This window comes from Dunckerocampus dactyliophorus, chromosome 1, assembly GCF_027744805.1.
Source record: "Dunckerocampus dactyliophorus isolate RoL2022-P2 chromosome 1, RoL_Ddac_1.1, whole genome shotgun sequence".
NCBI classification, from domain to species: Eukaryota; Metazoa; Chordata; class Actinopteri; order Syngnathiformes; family Syngnathidae; genus Dunckerocampus; species Dunckerocampus dactyliophorus.
The window spans coordinates 18,407,114-18,426,150 of record NC_072819.1 but is presented as its reverse complement, the minus strand read 5'-3'; the positions used below and the strand labels follow the sequence as shown (position 1 = coordinate 18,426,150).

The window sequence follows — 19,037 nt, the reverse complement described above, 5'->3', positions numbered from 1 at the left end:
TAATAACTATTCCATGCAGTATTTAGTGTATTTTATATCCTTTATGTGTTCTGTGTACAGTGTGAGTGACTTTTATCCTGCTTGACTGTTTAAAAATGTTGTCAAAGTACCTCTGAACTCTGACCCTGGAATTGATTATTGTATTTAATATTATTGTTTACAAATCCAAACAAATTGTAGGTTGACAAGGGTCTCGGAACAGATTGCTTTCAATCTTAGATGCTGATTTGTTGACAAGACGTTGCTGGACTCCGCACCTATTCTTTAAAACTAAATAATGCTTAATGGCTAGTTTTTTAAATGCTAAAGAAAACGTGCAAAAATGCAGAGGAGAATATAATGCATACAAGTAATCATGTGAGAAACTGCAAGTATTTACGTGTTTTATAAGGGTCATTGTCCTTGATTACAGAGTCCACTTGAGACATGAGATGTCCTCTGGTGGTGCAATCACACTGCTCACAAGTGTCCAAATCAGGCGTCTTCAAAAGTGGGGCCAATCAATATCATAAACATAATCAAGAACATTGCTGACTCTCTCTTGCTCTCAACCTCATCTTTATTTTCTTTATTACTTTTGGTTGACCTTCTCTCTAACATCAGTGTGCCTGTCTTGCTGTTGTTAACATAAAACCTGCTGACAAACTGCTTTAGAAAAGTAACATGGTTTTAATTGTCTTTCTGTGCAGGCAAAAGGCATACCTTCATGGACCCTTAACATTAAAATGAACAAATACATGAATAAATATTCCTAAATTGCAAATGGACTAACATGGTTTTGAAAAAAAAAAGTGCAATCAGTAAAAAAAAGTACATAAACATAATTACATAACATAATACTGTACAGTCGTCCCTCTCAATATCACAATTTGATTATCGCTCTCTCGGTATATTGCGTTTTTTCAGAAATTAATCAATAAATGATCCCTGTTTCGTAGTCGACTACGGTCTATTATTAGTCAAAACATTTTGAAATAAAAGTGATATGTAGTAGGGGTGCTCCGATAGATCAGCTATCGATCAGTATCGGCTGATTTCAGTGAAAAAGTACGGTATCGGCATATGCCAATACTTGTCTTTAAACGCAGATCCCCTTTGCCGAGCAGCTCCGCCCCCATTGCTGCAGTCAGCCTATAGCGACCATCTCCCGCCTACTTTCCCTTCACAAAGCCAAAAAAAGCATGGCTGCCAAGTGGGACTTCCTGTCGTTGTGAGACTGATATAAGTTTTGCACCCTGCAAAACACGCCTTAAAAAATGCCTTAAGAAGCTTTAGTTTGGTGCGGCATTTGTGGGGCGGGCCCTTGACAGGATGTGATGAGTTTTCACAGCTCGCGATGTGATCGTCGGTCAGGTGGCGGCTAATTAGCCAAAACATGGGACACACGCCCGTGATAGCCCGAACAGTGGTTGGATTCATCGGACTGGATGGTCGGATGTCGTCAGTGGTGGAGGAAAGCAAGTTTGCCGACTGTCAGTGCTCTTGTATCCAAAGTGTCCTTAATGAAGGCGCCAAGCCAAACTCTTTTGGGGGGGGAGGGATAAGTCACTGTTGATGTACTACACTGCTGATGGGGATGTCATACAACTTCATGTCAAAAAATCCAAACTATCCCTTTCACACTGCATGAAGTCATGAAGTCAACCATGGCATATTCAACATAATTGTGAAAAAAAAGTTGTCCTCCCATTCCGTGTGGAAATGGTACGTTTTTGGCTTCTTAAATTTAGATGAAATAAATTCGAGGCCAACTGATGAGCTCACTAGCTTGCCAGCTAGCGGCCATCTTGAGTCCCTGCATCATAGGAGTTGTGCGATGTGTTGTTAACAATGAATAATAAGAGTGTAAAGGTGGCTATAGGCATGTTATTTCATGTCTACAGGGCTCTAATAATTAAAAAAAAAAACATTTAGAAAGTCATAAACATGTTTTCTATGCTCTAACTACAAAAATATTCTATTGATTAACACTGAATCCTATAAAAATAAATTTGTAAATTCATTTATCGCAGTAGGGTCTGGAACCAATTAACCGCTATAAACGAGGGATGACTGTATACTGCTGGAATTATTCTGATTATTTTTTGTCAAAAAATAAATAAATAAATAACTGGTAATACTAAGAATAATAGCAAAAGACATTTTAAGGTTCCAAGATTACAAATTAATAAAAATAATAATTTATTAATGGAATAAAATTGACTGAAACTGGTTTTGATTTTATAAGAAATACTTATAATACAATACTTACTCTGCAGGTAAAATACATGTTTTGAGGGCCCTAAGTGTGAAACAAAAATATGTGTAAAATATATAACTATAAAATATAAAAATAATTTTAAAAACACCTAATATTTGTGTATTAATATTGTTTTTTTTTTAGATAAAATATGTACATGAAAACTAATGTTCTTCCATCCCAATTGCACGATTATCATTTCAAGTGTTCTTCAGACAAAAATCAAAGACAAACACGCAATTGTTATAAAAGACTCTGGTGATGTGAAGTACGCCATGTGCGTCTGCAATGATGCCAGACGGACCCTGTGTATGTGTCATGTGAGTGTGTGTGTCTGCGGGAAATAAATGGGTAGACAGATGGGGCAGTCTAGAGGAACAGTTGAGAAAGGCTTTACACTGCAGCTGCCCCTTTCCTTTTTTCTCTCTTCTGCAGCAATCACACACACCAAAACCTATTTTGGCACAATTTTGATTTGTAAAAGTCTGTCAATAACTATGTGTCTGTGTGTGTGTGTGTGTGTGTGTGTGTGTGTGTGTGTGTGTGTGCGTGTTAGCAACCTTCGCATCAGGTGGATAGCACCAACTCTACACACACTATTATCTCTATCCCTGAACAATACACACAAATAAATGAACATTCACAAGTTTATTGCACACATGCACAGCATGGCGCGTGCCCTGCAGATGCACCCATTACTTCCTGTATTTGTGAAGACAGACAATGTGACATGAAGGGTGCAAGGGGGGCTCTTCAGCCAGTTTGGATCAAGCCACCGGCACCTGACACTTGTCATCAGCACAACAGTTGTGTGACTAAACTGTTGGATTTTGCCAAATGTCTGCATATGTGCGTGCCTGCAGTGTGTCCACACATGACCCAGAAGAAGGACACTCTTTGCGGGACTCTTGACACTTGAATATTCCTCACTATGAGGTGTCTAGGCCTTTTGCTTATTTTCAAACCTCTTTTTATTGTACTTCATCATATTCATGTTGACAGTTCCTGTGCCTTCAAAACTGTTATGATAATATTCTGACCAATATATAAGACGGTATGTTTTCCTAAGAAAAAAGTCTGAAAGACTGCACATCTTATATTATGGGTCTAAAGATTTGTGTATGCATGTATGTGTTTTTTCCCCTAGTAAAAAAAGAAAGAAAAGACTGGACGCTTTACACTAGTATTCAGGGCGTAGAGATTTATGCAAACTAGAAAGTGGCACTAAACAGCTTCACCCCCCCAAAGCGAGTCAGCGCTTTTCATCCTGTCATTCACACACACCAATGACCAAGAGAGATATAGCCGTGGCACAGAGACCCACTCCAGTCTAATCATGGTCAAATCAAGCAATGGAACCCTGAAATCAGTGGTGAAAACACTAAACTGGTCTGGAAAAAAGTGCATCAAAGGTTGTTTGCAAGTTGTTTCAAAGTTGATTATGCTAATTTGAAGGTAATGGTGATCATTGAAGCATCATACAGAGTCATACAGAGTCATCATACAACTGTCCAGCAGCTAAGAAATAAAATTATGCATTTTAATGTAATCTACCAGTTAAATCTTGGTGTTATTAAAACATACAGTTAGTAAATACTGTAGTCCCTTACAATAACACATCACTTTTTTCAGTGTAACTTATCCATATCACAGTCAATAGGTTAAACTGCCAGGAAGCCTTCCAACTTATCAAAGATTCATTAGCCCGCGAACACATCCATCCAGCCCTGCGTGCACATCAGCAACCCCGCCCCATTAAGGCTGCTGCATATTCTTCCAGTGGGACATCTGATATAATGCTTCGTTCAAGGACACGGGGGGTAATACATATGAAGGGATAGCCCACCTGGGAGTTGAACCCACAACCACAATGGTGCACTCGCAATGGCCGCCTACAGTAAGCCACCCCTCACGCTGTCCATGAGGTTGCAGAGAGCTGCAAAAAGGTCCCACTTTACATGAGTCAATCTTTTAAAACTACTTCAGCCTAAAACATACATATCAAATATTCATTATATTGAGGAATTTAAACACTTTCAAGGCCAGTATGTTTACATAACCGTTTTTTTGCTTAAAAAAAAACAAACACTAAAATAATTTCCACAAAATCCAAAAAACGTATTTGCTTGTCATTATTATTATTATTGTTAGGCCCTGATATGAGACGTTTAACCGTTTTATAAGATTTATGCCACTGGGCTGTTGCTGTTTATTTATTTTATTTTATTTTCTTTTATGATCCAACATCCATCGCAACATACACTTACTTCAGCAAAATGTAAGTGAAAGGTGTGAAATTTTGCGGCATGCTTTGAATAGAAAAAGGTAGCGCCATCTGGTGGACAAATATACAAATTGAAAGTCAGTAGTCAGTAGTCTGTAGTAGTTTCAAAGGATTGCATCAGCTTATGTTAAGATAAATGTGAGATCAAAAACATTTTCAATGAGTTTTAATAGGACATTTTTTGTCACGAGGAGCAATATGTTTCATTTTTCAAAGCTTTGCCATTTTAGGTTAAAGGAACAATTCATATTTTGCTAATTTCACATAAATCCATTCAACACAGCCAATATGGCTTGAAAATAAAAACCTCAACGGCAGTAAATGTCCCCAGGCTATCGGAAGACTTACTGAAAATGACATCATCTCGCTAACTAGTTAGCGGAATCAAGGTGAAATTTGTGCGCTCAGGTGTTGCGCACATCTGCTCATTATGTCGGGAAGTGACACTACGGGTCGCTTCCATTTGGGACGCCACAACACAGAAAACAACAGCGGACTGACTGGAAATTATCAATCATCTTTGCCCGCCTTGCGTTTTTGCCATTTAAGCTGGTTGCACCGCTTCAATCATCATCTGCCAGTCTAAATGCTAGTGCTAATTAGCATTCCCATGCTAAATTACCTCCCCGTTCCATGTTGCCTGATTAGGCTTAATCATTCTGACACGCTAGGTTTATGGCAGCAAGAGCTCAGAGTCTATAGGAAGAGATGAGAATGAAAACTGGAGAGGTGGAGAGATTGCCTTTCATTGCATACTGTAAATGGGCTGAAATGGTAAAGGTAATGTTTTTATTTGTTTTGGACATTCATAACATGTTCAATTAAGAAATGTCACATTCACTCTTGCACATGTCAACATGTTCGAAAAGGAGTAGGAAAAAGCAAAACTTATTTCATGAAATCATGACAAAAAGGTGCAAGAAGATCTGAGAGTGGGTCCTAACTGAGGAACCTTTGGTCCACCTCTGATGTCTGAATTGTGTCCCTGTCTCTGAGCAGCATGGACTCAGTCATTTGGTTGCCATGGTTACCCCAACGTCACCATACTTCAACCCATCTTGTCACTCAAACTAGCTTTCAAGATACAAGAAAGAAAAAAAAAGCGGGGGGGGTTAAATTGTATTTGCTGCCAGCGGGCAAATGATGAAATGGCGTGAAACCATTCACACCTCAACCATCACCACACCTAAACAGCACTCGCTCAAAGTCCATCCATTTTGCTCTTTCTGGCTTGTCTCTTTGTGGGGTTTTTCACACTCTAAAATCCGGGACACTTGAGGCTGTGGAGTGTTCCGCTTCTTCTTGCCTGATGTGCCACGAGTGTCCTGCTCTCCCAGGTACAGAGAAGACAAACTGGAACCAATAAACGGATGTTCAATTTATTTTTTTTTTAAACCAACATCTGAGGACTTCTTTTGCCTAAGGATGTCTCTGGCAAACGTGGGAGATTGGAATGCCAACTAAAACTTTTTATGTGAGACGAATAAGCTATCTTAAGTAATGACTGTACTCCATGTACTAAAATCGTAGACATACATCTTAAAATAAACTACATCATCTGACAACAAAACATAATTTGACAAAAATATAATTTTACTTGTTTCAAACTTTGAAACTGGTTCTGCTGGCAGAATATTTTGCTTATTTTAATTTGATTTTAGTGCATATATTACTTAAGATTAGCAAGTGGTATATCTAACTGACTCTAGTGGTCTCTGGTAAGAAAAATCCTATTTTTAGTCAGAAAAAAGTTATTTAATCTTGCTTAGATGTCAGTTTATGCAGCATGTGGCCGGAAATGACATTGCCTATATCGTCAGTAAAGGTTTTATGATGGTGACAGCTTTGACCCTAGAACGGACTAATGAAATTTCCATGTTCATATTACCATTATGTTCAATCTCAGCCCTGTGTTGCCACACAGAATGCTAATCTGCCTTGAGTATCAAACTAAAACTGAAACACTGTACAGTATGTACAATACGTATATACTGTATGTCATTATGTAGGATGGAAAGTAGCGCAGTTCTGCTATCAGTCATGATTTTTGTCTTGCATCCGACAGACTGTCTGGTTTAAGATGAACATGAGTGATTGCATATTCACAGATTGATCAATACATAAACTGTAAGTCACACTGGAAATCCAAGAGTGTGTGTGTGCTTGTGCGTGCTTGTGTGTGTGTATACATCAATAAAGTGCAGCTCTGCATTTCACTGGGCCAAGAAGTACAGGTTAACTCCCAATGAATAGCAATTAGACCATGCATTGTTCAGCCATTAAACTCCATCTGCCTTAGTCTGAGTACGTCTCGCTTTCTTTGTGATCCCAACTATTCTTCTCCTTCACATGACTATTATTTTTATTCCCAGATCCTTTATTGATGGCTATTCTACAGACTTCTTCTGCCTTAGGGGTGTTTCCTTTATTTATTGTTTAGCTTATTGGGCTTGTATTGCTTGAATCCCCTGTTGATTTATTGAAATTGGTGTCCCGTCTCACTGCCTCTTCGAGATGACAGCGGCAGGCCGGTGCATCCAACTGCATTGATGTACACGAGGACACCGGCTAGCCACCGCATCCTGCTTACCCCCTCTACCTCCAAACAGACCAAGATGCCATATGAGAGGAAATAGGATTCCAATGACCGGGATATCATCCAAAATGTCTATATAGACACACAAATCATCTGTCCATGCACACACACACACACACACAGGCACACTAGGGGGTCATGCACAAGGACTAGTGGGCAAGGTTTCAGTCGACTTGGCAAAACACCACAGACAGGAAGCACTGTAAGGAGGTAAGCTTCTGCAGCAGCAGCATTGGTGTAATATACACTGATACACTCAAATGTCAGCTTTCAGAAACCTTATGGACACAACTCTGGCAATGCCTGGTTGTAGATGACCACAATGTATACCACTGGCAACTGTTTATGATTCTGTATATGCGTCATTAAACTTGTTTAGATGAAAGAATTGTAACTTTAAATTCAACTGCTAACTGAAATACAAAATACACACAAAATAAATAAATAAATAAATAAACTTAGCTGTCCTTCTTCAGACTCAAGTGTAAACATGTGATGGTCCTGAATGTAGTTTGTTCAGCATTTTCACAACAAATAAAACCATTAGCATTGGTGACTGATTGTGTCTTAAAGCAACTGAGGATAAAAGGTCTGCAGTACTTGGATGCAGCCAGCAGAGGCGTTGTTGAATCACCCTCAATCAGCTGATTAGACAAAGAAGATGGGAAGTTGCTGTGGGAAGTTGAGCCACATCCATGAAAACTTTTGATATGTAAATCCCTTCCAATTAATCAAAGCAATAAAAAAACAAGCATGGAAACAGGAGTTCAGAACATTTAGCTTTAGAAAGGGTTTAGAACTTAGTCAAACCTCCATCCCTAATTAATACTAAAGAAAAACAATATCATAACTTTGGCAAAGTTGAAGAAAGAAACACTGTTTGAGATCCAAATTAAACCAGATGACTATCAATCAATACAGGGAAAAGCAATGTTAAATGTTCATTTATCCATTTTATTAGTCATGTATATATACTGTATATTTCCCATTGTTTTCTGCATGTTAAACTATAACTATTCTCTGTAAAATGTATGGACATTTCTGGAACTGATTATTTGATTTTATTTCTTATGGGAGAAATTGATTCGGTTTTCGACGGATGAATAACCGAGGTACCCCTGCACTTGAGAACAGATAGCAGCCAGCCACTAAGACACAAGAACAAACCATATGCAAATTTCTCTAATTATTGAAAACCTCAAGCAACTATTTGATTCAACATTCCTTCCACGGGACACCAAAAATAGACGAGTCCTGCCGGGGAAGGTGATAGATATTACAGAGGTAGCTCAGCTGGATGTGAGATGAAAAAGTGGCTGATTGGCACTGACGACTTGACGTCTACTCAACACACAAACACACACACAGACTTTGAGAGTCCACGCTGTGTGCGTGCCGAACATAATGGGAAGTCTAGAATAAGAAGAGCTTTTGAGATACAAGTCAGACATATACTAAATCAGGGGCTTCCAGAGTGTGGCCCAGGGGCCATTTGCGGTTAGCTGCTGTTTTTTTATTGGCCCACGGCACATTGTAAAAATATAATTTAACAAGAAAACAAAACAAACAAACAAAATGGCCAAAATAAAAAAAAATCTGCAGTTATTTTATAACAATAAAGTCATAATAAATAAAAGTTGTAATCTACCGAGCAGATGTAATCTGATGAGAAAAAAAATTGGAATTATACGAGAATAACGTAATGTTCTGAGGAAAAATAACGTCATTTTAGTAGCATAAAGTTGAAATATTAAAGACATATTAAAGAGATTTTTTTTAAGTCGGAATACTATGAAAACAACAAATTAGGTTTTAGAAAAGTTTTGTTTTGAGAATAAAGTGAAAATATTATGGTAATCAAGCCATAATTACGAGAAGAACGTATACAAGAAGAATGTTGAAATAGTTGGAAAATAAAAAAAAACCAGCTGTAATATTACAATAATAAAGTCAAAATATTAAGAGAAAAAAGTCATATTCTAACGCGGAAAAAAGTTGCAATTTTACGAGAATGAATTCGTAATAACATGCGGAAAATGTTGTTATTTTAGTAGCATAGAGTTGAAATATTAAAGAAAAATGTATATATTTTTTGAAGTCGTAATATTATAAGGCCCAAACAAAACAAAATAAAGGGTGGGGAAAAACTGGGGTGGGGAAAAAGTTAATATTATGGGAATAAAGTCAAAATATTATGCGGATAAAGTCATATTATGAGCAGAAAATTTACAAAGATTATTTGTGAAGAAAATTGAAATACAGTCAAACTTGTCTATAGCGGCCACTAGAGGGAGTCTGTAAACGTGGCCGCTATAGACAGGTGGCCTCTATAGACAGGTTGGCCACCAGTTTGAATGTTGACCAGTAAAGGAAAAAAAAGAAAAAAAAGGAGGGGGGGAAAAATAATAATAATAATGTTGACCAGTAGAGGGTACTGCGGACTGCGGATAAAAGTTGTACAGCACTACTAGGCTTGTTATTATCATGGTTCATGGTTCATTGTTTTAATTCATCCTGAACATGCATATGAGTCAAACAGTAGCACATCACATAGTACAATTCACAATTTTGCATGTCCAAAAAGGAGTAGGAAGAAGCAAAGCTTATTTAATCCTACCCCTCATCAGTTTCACATCAGTTGCAATACATTTATTCACCTCTTGTTCTTCCAAGTGTACTTTGTAGGTCTACATGACAATGTAGTGCAATCATAGCCAAGGTTTTTACTTACTAAAAGGAAGCTAGAGACTTAATAATAACTGATAGAATATATCCACGACCCACAGAACAAAGCTGTGCTAGTCATGTCTTACGCTTGTTTTTAATATTTTACTTTTTATACGGCAGTGTCATTACAGCTTTAGTTCATTAGGAAGTGACGGGAAGTGACGGTGGGCGTCCCGAGCAGGAGAGCTAGGCTCAGTGCTAGCTGTGAGTTTCGAGAGAGTTGGGAAGTGTGTTTATGTTGGCGTGGATGTAAAGTCCTGCAGTGTTCTCCGCTGTTAATAAAGCCATTAAAGTGCATCGGCGACGTGAGTCTATCCTTCCCCACAACAAGCGGCATTACAGTATTGACCAGTGCGCACCAGGAAATAAACGGTGTCATTTCTTACAGGCATTGGCTGGACAGCTATGTAGTGGGGCTTGTTTAACCTTTGCCTTGTGGGCAAGCAAGAAGGAGAGACGATGCTGAGAGATGTGTGTGTGTTCTGAGCTGCTGTCTGGTGGCCGCATTCAATAAATAAAGTTGTCAGAAGCAACAGGAGAAGTTTCCTTCTTTGCTTCGGAGCTGAATAACACTGACAAGTTAACAGACTAGTAGCGAACGGAAAAGAAGACGGCTTTGTTTGTGTCGAATACAGAAGATGAGGACTTTGATGGATTTGTGGATGAGGATTGATGAAAAATAACGTGAGTACATTCTAAAATACTTCAATTAAGTACAACCGAACTCAGTTTTGCTCCCGCTGCCGCATGCACGCTTGCGTATGTTTTTTTTTATTGTAGCGTCGCTGGGAGCACGTCCTGTTCCCAGCCTAATTTGCGGTAATGTTTTGGTGCAAATGCTCTTAAAGTTACACGTTTGACCAGGAAATAGCAAGCTCAAAAGAAGACAGCTTTTTTGTGTGGAACAACTGACAGTTTGTGTGGATCTTGTGAATGATTGTGACTGAGCTAGGACTCAGTAATTAAAGTCTACACACGACGGCGTCATTGATTGAAAAACGAAACTTTTTCGTGCATGAAGCTTCTACTTGAGTTGGTAATTTGGCCGCTATATGCAGTCAGATATTGACCAAGGAAGACAAAATGGGTGGCCGCTGGCCGCGTTGGACAGGTGACTGCTATACACAGGGTCTATAACATGTAAATTTGCTGCGGGGGATTTTTCAGTGGCTGCTATGGGGAGGTGGCTGTTCTATAAAGGTGGCTGCTAAGACAGGTTTGACTGTAGTTAAAAATATGTAAAAAAATGGGGGAAAGAGCAAAGACCAAAGTTCACACTAATAATATGCTTTTTTTCGCCTATATCACGCTGAGATACAATTTCTTCTTGAAATATATATAATACACCTTTCATTTTTGTACTTTTTTTATGTGGCCCTCTGTAGAAAATGTTTGGACACCCCTGCACTAAATAGCCTGGTACTCAGAAAAGCCTCTATGATAGTCTGATGAGGTTCATTTAGTCTAACATTCATGCATTCTAAACAGCTCTTTTTACACACTAGACTTAGCTAGTTTTTTTTTCCTACCTGACAGTTTCGACTGCTCACTTGTCAGTCTTCGTGACCACTCTCAGGAAGACTGCAAGTGAGCAGTGGAAACTGGCACGAAAAAAAAAAAAAAAAAAAAAGCTAACTCTGGTCTGTAAGCCTCTCTGATGTTTAACAGCCATAAGTTCTCACAGGACTGATTCGACAACATCATTTTATTAATATAATTTCATACACCAAAATATGCCATGGACTGCCTTAACATCAACGCATACATGTGAACTTTATTACAGCAAACGTGAATCAAAAAGCCATTTTCTAAATCAAGACAGCTTCTAGCAGGGGTTTGGAAGTGTGGCACAGTGGACATAAAAGCGGCGGATGGGTCTTGCCTACACCCCCAAAGCCTGTGTCTGAGGCCTTTTTTGGGAAAAATATGTTTTTCTTTACATTTGTCAAGCTGATGTGCCTGCCCTGAAGTGTTGTGGCACCTCAGAATTAGAACACAACGGGCTTATAGCATTTTACTACTTCACCACGAGCCTTTTTCACACACAGATCCTGCTGCGACAGTAGGTCTGGCATTTATCCACCTGTGCTATTCATGCAGAACTCAACGAATCAGTGTCTGGTCTGTTGTACAAAATACCTGTCGGACAGCGACAATTGCTTACAACACAACAGACCAGGCAAAGTGAATGCTTCAACCTCTCAGCCACAGCCCCTGCATTGCCGAATACCCAAAGGCAGCATCCTGCCTATGTAACGGAAAATTGTCAGAACAACTTCATACCCCACATTCTGCGATGGTGCCATTTACGTATACAGAGCAGCGACACAGGAACAAGCTGAAAAAAGCAGACTTGGCCTACCTTTTTCATACGTCCGCTTCGAGTGCCCATGAATGCCACCGTGTGTCCCCGGTAGTCATAGGCCGCCACGGAGGTCATACCGTCCTCCTTATCCACATACAGTGAGACGCCCTCGATGGTAGTGGTGCCCCCGAGAGGCTGGTTGAAGTCGTGGCCGCAGAAATTATCATCAATCTGCAACGGCTGTGCGGAACAAAAAATGAGAGAGAGACAACCCATGAATGACTCCATTAACGCTTTTTAACTCCTGTGTCTCGTTAAAATGACATTAATTCTTAAAGATGCAGGAGCCGTTTGGTCTCGCCGGCACTTAGTAGGCAGTTGATGGAAGTGGAGCAAAAGCAACACATGGAAGATTTAGTGAGGGAGGGTGGCAAAGAAATTAATAGCTATCATTGATAAAATTAATGTCGTTCTGCTGGAGTCTTGACAGAGATGTTGAGGAATTAAGATTTGTGATTTACAATCGATATCAAATTTTACACGGCTTCTTTCTTATTTCTTTGTATATTGCATTGGTAATGTAGTTTCTAATGAGAAACAAGCCAATGACGAGCATAAAAGCCTGGCATGAGCACATGACAGGAAGTAAATTATAGGTCTAATTAGCATTTTTTAATCAAAATACTGTATGTCTCTCGTATGCGTGCATAGGCACGGTGATATCATGGTTTGTCACAGCTGATTTACTTGTAAGAGCGTGTGTGCGTGTAGGCAAATCATTAAAAGCAGGTTGTAGCCACACACTCAGCGTTATGCTGACACGAGTAACACCTTTATCTGTATCACATTTCTCAGGAGTCTTTTGTTGTAAACATGGGACCGATTTCACAAACATGACATTTGAAGCACATATAGCATCTCGCAAAAGTAAGTAGACTCCTTACATTTCAGCAAGCATTTGCTCTTGAAACTATTGAAAGAAAACTAGCATGTGTTGCCAAAAGTTGTGCAATGTAAAGTGATAGTTCGGATTTTTTGACATGAAGTTGTATAACATCCCCATCAGCAGTGAACTATATCAACAGTGACCTACCCCCACATTTGATCCCACGAGTCCAGTTCTGTCGGACTTCCGTGACGAGGAACTTAGTTCTGCTTATTTGCTGGGTCATTTAAGTAAAGAGTTTGGCTTCTCAAAACAATATATAATACATATACATATAATACATATAATACATTTTTGAGACCAAATAAACAAATACAATAACATAATAATATATCATAATAATACAATATTTCCTTTAATATGTCATCTTTCACTCTATAAAGTTGCGGAATTGGCATTTGTGACGTATTTTCTCACAGGCAATTCGTACTATCTGTCGCATTAGCTATTAGTATAAACATTTTAGTTTTACATTTTACAGTTATTACTAGGCTGCATGGTGGTCTAGTGGTTAGCATGTTGGCCAACACAGTAACAGCCTGGAGATCTGGAAGACCTGGGTTCGATTCTCCCTTGGGCATTTCTGTGTGGAGTTTGCATGTTCTCCCCGGGTGTGTGTGGGTTTTCTCCGGGCACTCTGGTTTCCTCCCACATTCCAAAAACATGCATGTGACATGCATAATTGGCAACTCTAAATTGTCCATAGGTCTGAATGTGAGTGTGAGTGGTTGTTTGCCTATATGTGCCCTGCGATTGACTAGTAAAGGGTGTACCCCGCCTGTCGCCCGAAGTGCTGGGATAGGCTCCAGCATGCCCCTGCGACCCTAAAAGAGGAGAAGTGGTATAGAAAATGGGTGGATGGATGGATGGATTTATTACTATTCACATTATGTCTTTTTGTTCTATTTTTCCACTTTTGCTGGCTTTTTTAAAATGTTATTTCTGCAATGAGCCATGTTCCACAGATGGCCCCTGCACCACACTTTGGACACCTGTTTGGTGAGCCAGCCAGTCTTAATTTCACCCGGAAGGCGAGGTGTTGCAAGGCTCCGGCTTCTTGGCTCTGTCGAGCTGTATTGTGGAGGGGTTTATGCAGCTTTCAAACCGGCTTCAGACCGGCACTGCACATCGCTACTTATGTAAAATATATAATTACGACAGCTTCTGCTTGGCGACAGCTGTCCCTACTGGCCGTTTTAGGTTCCTGGAACTTTTGACGACAAAGAAAGCAGCCACACATCACTTGCTGACGCTGACTCTGGGAACTCGGAGGTAGGTTGCACTGCAAGGTCTATAGTGTGCTTTAAGCACCAATAATGCCTTGCACACTGCCACATCCATATTACTGTATTATCATTCATAGTAGCAATGCCATAGTTCACAATCTGGTTGGTTTCTAGCTGCCCAGTTCTCGCGAGACAGATTTTCTCCAAACCAGAAATCTCGTCATCATCTTGTGAGATCTCCTGACACCCCTATTTACTACTTCTACTGAAAATGACTCAACACATGCACTGCGACATTGTGACATTGTGCTACGTAGGTAAAAAATTTGGCTATTTTGGTTTCATTCTGAGCATGCCGGGGGATGGGTGAACTTGGGTTGACCTATAAAATCAACTGTTATAACTCAAAAACGAAAGCAGCACAAAGGTTCAATTTAACTGCACAAACCAGCACAAACGTAGCACTAAAAAAATGAGACTATTTGACTAGAGTTTTGAGTGGGCTGGGGCCCAACTTCACTCAGGTCCTGTGGAGCATCCTCAAGAGGAAGGAAGGAAGGTGGATGAGCACAAGGTGTCCACCACATCCATCATCTCCACCAGTGATGTCATCATGGAGGAGTGGAATAGGACTCTAGTAACAGCTGCACAGCTCTAGTGAATTCTATGTCCCATGTTCTAAGAAAACTAAGGCAATGCGAGATAACAATTGTGCGAACTACTTCTAACAATATTAACAGAAAATTTGGACATGGTCACCATGAGGTGTACACACTTGTGTTGCCAGCTACATAACAACAATGACGGTATATAAATGTATACTTTTATACAAGGTGTACACTGACTACTCTAAAGTATATTCAAGTTTCATTTCTATATTATGGCCCTTGAGACCATATATTGCTGCATGTGAGGGCTGTACTCGCTTTTGTGAGATGGTCTATTATTTATGCAAGGAGCCAGATAAAGTAAACAAATCTGCATTCTTAGTGTCTCGCGCTCTCACACACATCCTGCAGAGTCAGATCGCCATCTTCACTGGCAGGCATGCTGAGGATGCTAATGGTTTGTTATGTTTAGACTGACTTGCATCATTACCATAGAGTCAACAGCTCAGATTTGAGGCGCAGCGGAGCATTCAACATCAACGTGTCTGCAGACAAATGTGGCCACACATGGACCTGACATCTGCTCGCAATTGCGGGCCTTGTAGACATGTAATTCCTGCAGTCAGGCCCACTCCATCATTACCAACTCACACAGGAGGAGATGCTACATCACTTTCAGCCACCGAGGTTGTGTTAATGTCCTGGTCTACTCTTTATTTTCAATCTATTTGCAGATGAGATGCATGTCCTAATTAGGGGGGTTTATCAAAATGTTTCATTGGATGACCATGATTTTGCCAGTCGTAAAAGTTAAAAATTCATCATTCACAGGGTTTACCATAAAAAATCCTCTACAAATCATCATCATCATCACCAGTCATCATAATATTATTATATTGTATATTTTAAATTATACAGATTTGACAAAAATCACACATTATTTTAAATAATTCCCATAGAAAGTGTGCAACTCTGAATATTTCCAACATTCCCCTTGATAAACTTCCAATGCAAAGTTTCCAGAAAGCTTCCAGATTTTTACTGGAACATTTCTGCATCTTGTTTTGTTCCACACATCAGCAGGAGAGCAAAAAAAAAATCTTTTTTATATTCACCTCTTGCTGCTTAAAAAGCTCCCAAAACAACATCTGCTTATTTCCTCCCCCACTTGTCTTTTAATTGCTTTATTTTACTTTACTTTTACTCTGAGCTTGGTCAGGAGCAAAAGTCAAGTCAAAGCTGATGAAAAAATATTAACCGTGTTTGAACCGTTGCTATAAAAGCTAATACATTGCAAACAAAGGAGAAGACGGTACTGTTGAGATTAAATTGCGAATGTAAAAGTCAAAGGTAGGTAACGCCATGCAAGTACCATGACAGATGACTTATGGACCATTACGCCACCTGTGCCCTTGCAAAGACATTTTGCTTGACGGGGGCCGTGCTTTTTCAACCAATCTTGCTCAAAGTTTATAGACACCTGCTTGGCAGTTCCCTAAAGGTGTGTACTAAATTTTGTAGTGATTCGTCTAAACACCCTAAAGTTACATTAAAGACGTTTTGTAGAGTGCATTTGACTGTGGGAGAAATTTCAAGTCTATCCGACATACAGTGTATGGGGGTTATACTTTGTGGTTTAACAATAGCGCCACCATATGGTGTATTTGTCAGAAAAATAATAGCACAGGCAACACAGTGGGGGCGCATGTTTTGACAAATTTTCAGCCTTTTGTGAGTATTGGTTCAGGAGTAGAAGAGTATGCTTACACAGACAAATACATTACAGTCTTTGGACACTCCATGACTGTATCAAGACAAATTGAAGGTGCTGTCTGTCATGATTAGGTACTGCAATGAGGTCAGTAACATTCGAACATGCTATATTCTGCTCTGTTCCTGCTCAGAGCATGCAAGCCACACCCGATGTAACACAACCATGTGCAGGAAAAGTTGAAGTGATCAAGTGTCTTTTGAAGGCAAGGAGGGATAGCACCTTTAACTTTAGGAATTTTGATTCAACTCCAAATTAAACGATTGAACTGGGGATTCAACCTTGGACGGGTTCCCTATGTTGGATCCAGCTTACCCGTGACAGGATAAGCGGTAGAACATGAATGAATGAATGAGCGTGAGAATCCTTTCACCTAGATTATCAATGCTTGGTCCAAGTTCTACTATAATCTGGCAGGCTTGACAATGTTGAGATCAAGGCTCAGGGGGTTTGTACCATCTGCTGCAGGACCCCTTGTTCTTCTTTGTGGCCATTTTACTGCTGTAGGACTCTGGCAGCCTGTTTGGGCTGATTGTCACGCTCCGGAATGAATTTTGCATGGTAAAAGAAAAAAAAAAACAAAAAACGTCCGTCTCCCTGATGTTGTGGGATGATGGATAAGAATCTGCCTGCACTTCTCAGCACTCACAGACATTAAACAGACTCTACACTGCCAGCTTCTTCATAGTTCATCGTCTATGTCATGTCCAAGTACGTGAACACAATCAGTCCATTGTTGTTTCTTTACTATAAGCAAGAGGTCATAATACTGGAGTGACACCAGAAAAACAAAAACATCCGGAAAAAGGGTTCATGTAAGTGTTAAATCCAAGAAACAAATTAGGAGAAAAAGTGGAAAATCTACAATGGATGCAGATTATTTTCTACATGTATTCTCTTGTGTTTTTAAGATCGCTCTGATTTTGGTCAATTCTTAGCTAATGTTGCTGTTATATTACTGCCACAATTACTTTACTCAGCCAACCAATGTTTGACTTCTCGAAAAGCTGACAGAATCTTTTCTTTGACAGGTTTCAAAGTGCAAAAGTGACTTTTAATGACATTCTAACAGTAAAATGTGTCCATAGATCCTGTTTATAAGCACCAAATGTGAGAAAAGGGCACTAATTTATCATGCATGAAGAAAACTCACTGCTCACGGACATAATACTGGCTCTGACCTGCCCCTAGCTAGATGACCCGTCCCGTTTATACGCCCAACACTTTGGAAGAAAAAAAAAAAAGTTTCACGACACAGTTTAAATTCCAATTGCAACACAGCACCCACTCTCTACCACTCTTTTATATATATATATTTAATTATAATCTACCATGTATCAGTCTCTTCACGACTTCGCTGGCTTCTTTTGTGATTGTTGTGGCCTAAAATGCGTGACTTTGTGCAACGTTGTGCAAAAGTTTTGCATCTGCTTATTTACGAATTTGTTATCAATGTCTTAAGTGTTCTTTTTAACTGTGACGGAGTGTGATGTAACTGTGATGGACACTGTCATGTGTGGTCACATTAAGTGATGTACTATGTTTGTATTCAAGAGCGCTTATATTTTATTAAATGAACATTTATGTTGGGAGTTGACCACCAGGGTGTAGTCCCATCTCAGTGAGCCAAGGCTGCGGAAAACTTTCAGGCCCAATCAAAAAAAACAAACAATTTTTTTAAATAATAATTTTCTAAATAACTACACTACCAGTTAGGGCTGTAACAATTCGTTTTAATAACGATTCAATTTGTATCATGATTTGTGGTTGCCGATACGATTCAAGGATGATATTGGTTCATTCAGTAACTTTAAATCGATTCAGTAACTTTTTAGCCAATTCAACCAATGTGATACTAGACAGTTCAGGTGAAGTTTCCTAGACTCCTGTTATTTTGTAAGTGAATCAAGTATAAATTATTAATAATGCTAACATTCTTAAGAATAAATGATCAATTAGTACAAAAATGAGTTAAAATGCAATACAAAATCAGGATGAACAGAGGGTGGTATAGCTCGCCATGATGAATTATTTACTTTAAATAATGCAATCCAAACCTTCACTTTGCACCCAAAGGTGAGGGACATTATGCAAACTCCTCAACAAATGAATGTGGTATGGTATCTGCAATTAGGTGTTGAAACTTTCTAACCTGTACGGGCCGATGGCAGCAAGGGAATTTTTTGTGCTGATAATCCTCCTGGTCAGAGCAGCCATTTGAAAGAACATTGCAGCAGCTAGCAAGAATACACTGACAGACGTTTTGCAGTGCACATATGTTAGGGATATTTTAAAAAATTTAATATTTAAAATCAAGTCTGAGTAATTCTGTCTG

At 39.3% G+C, this 19,037-nt stretch overlaps 1 protein-coding gene across 2 annotated transcripts in view; it reads right to left on the bottom strand.

The window, feature by feature from the left end:
- Nucleotides 1–19,037, bottom strand: part of LOC129194286 (plexin-A1-like) — a 316,667-nt gene that overhangs the window by 213,278 nt on the left and 84,352 nt on the right. For both annotated transcript variants that reach the window (XM_054799421.1, XM_054799428.1), the window contains exon 3: nucleotides 12,209–12,391. In XM_054799421.1, the coding sequence (XP_054655396.1) occupies nucleotides 12,209–12,391 (183 nt within the window). The remainder of the gene's footprint in view (nucleotides 1–12,208; nucleotides 12,392–19,037) is intronic.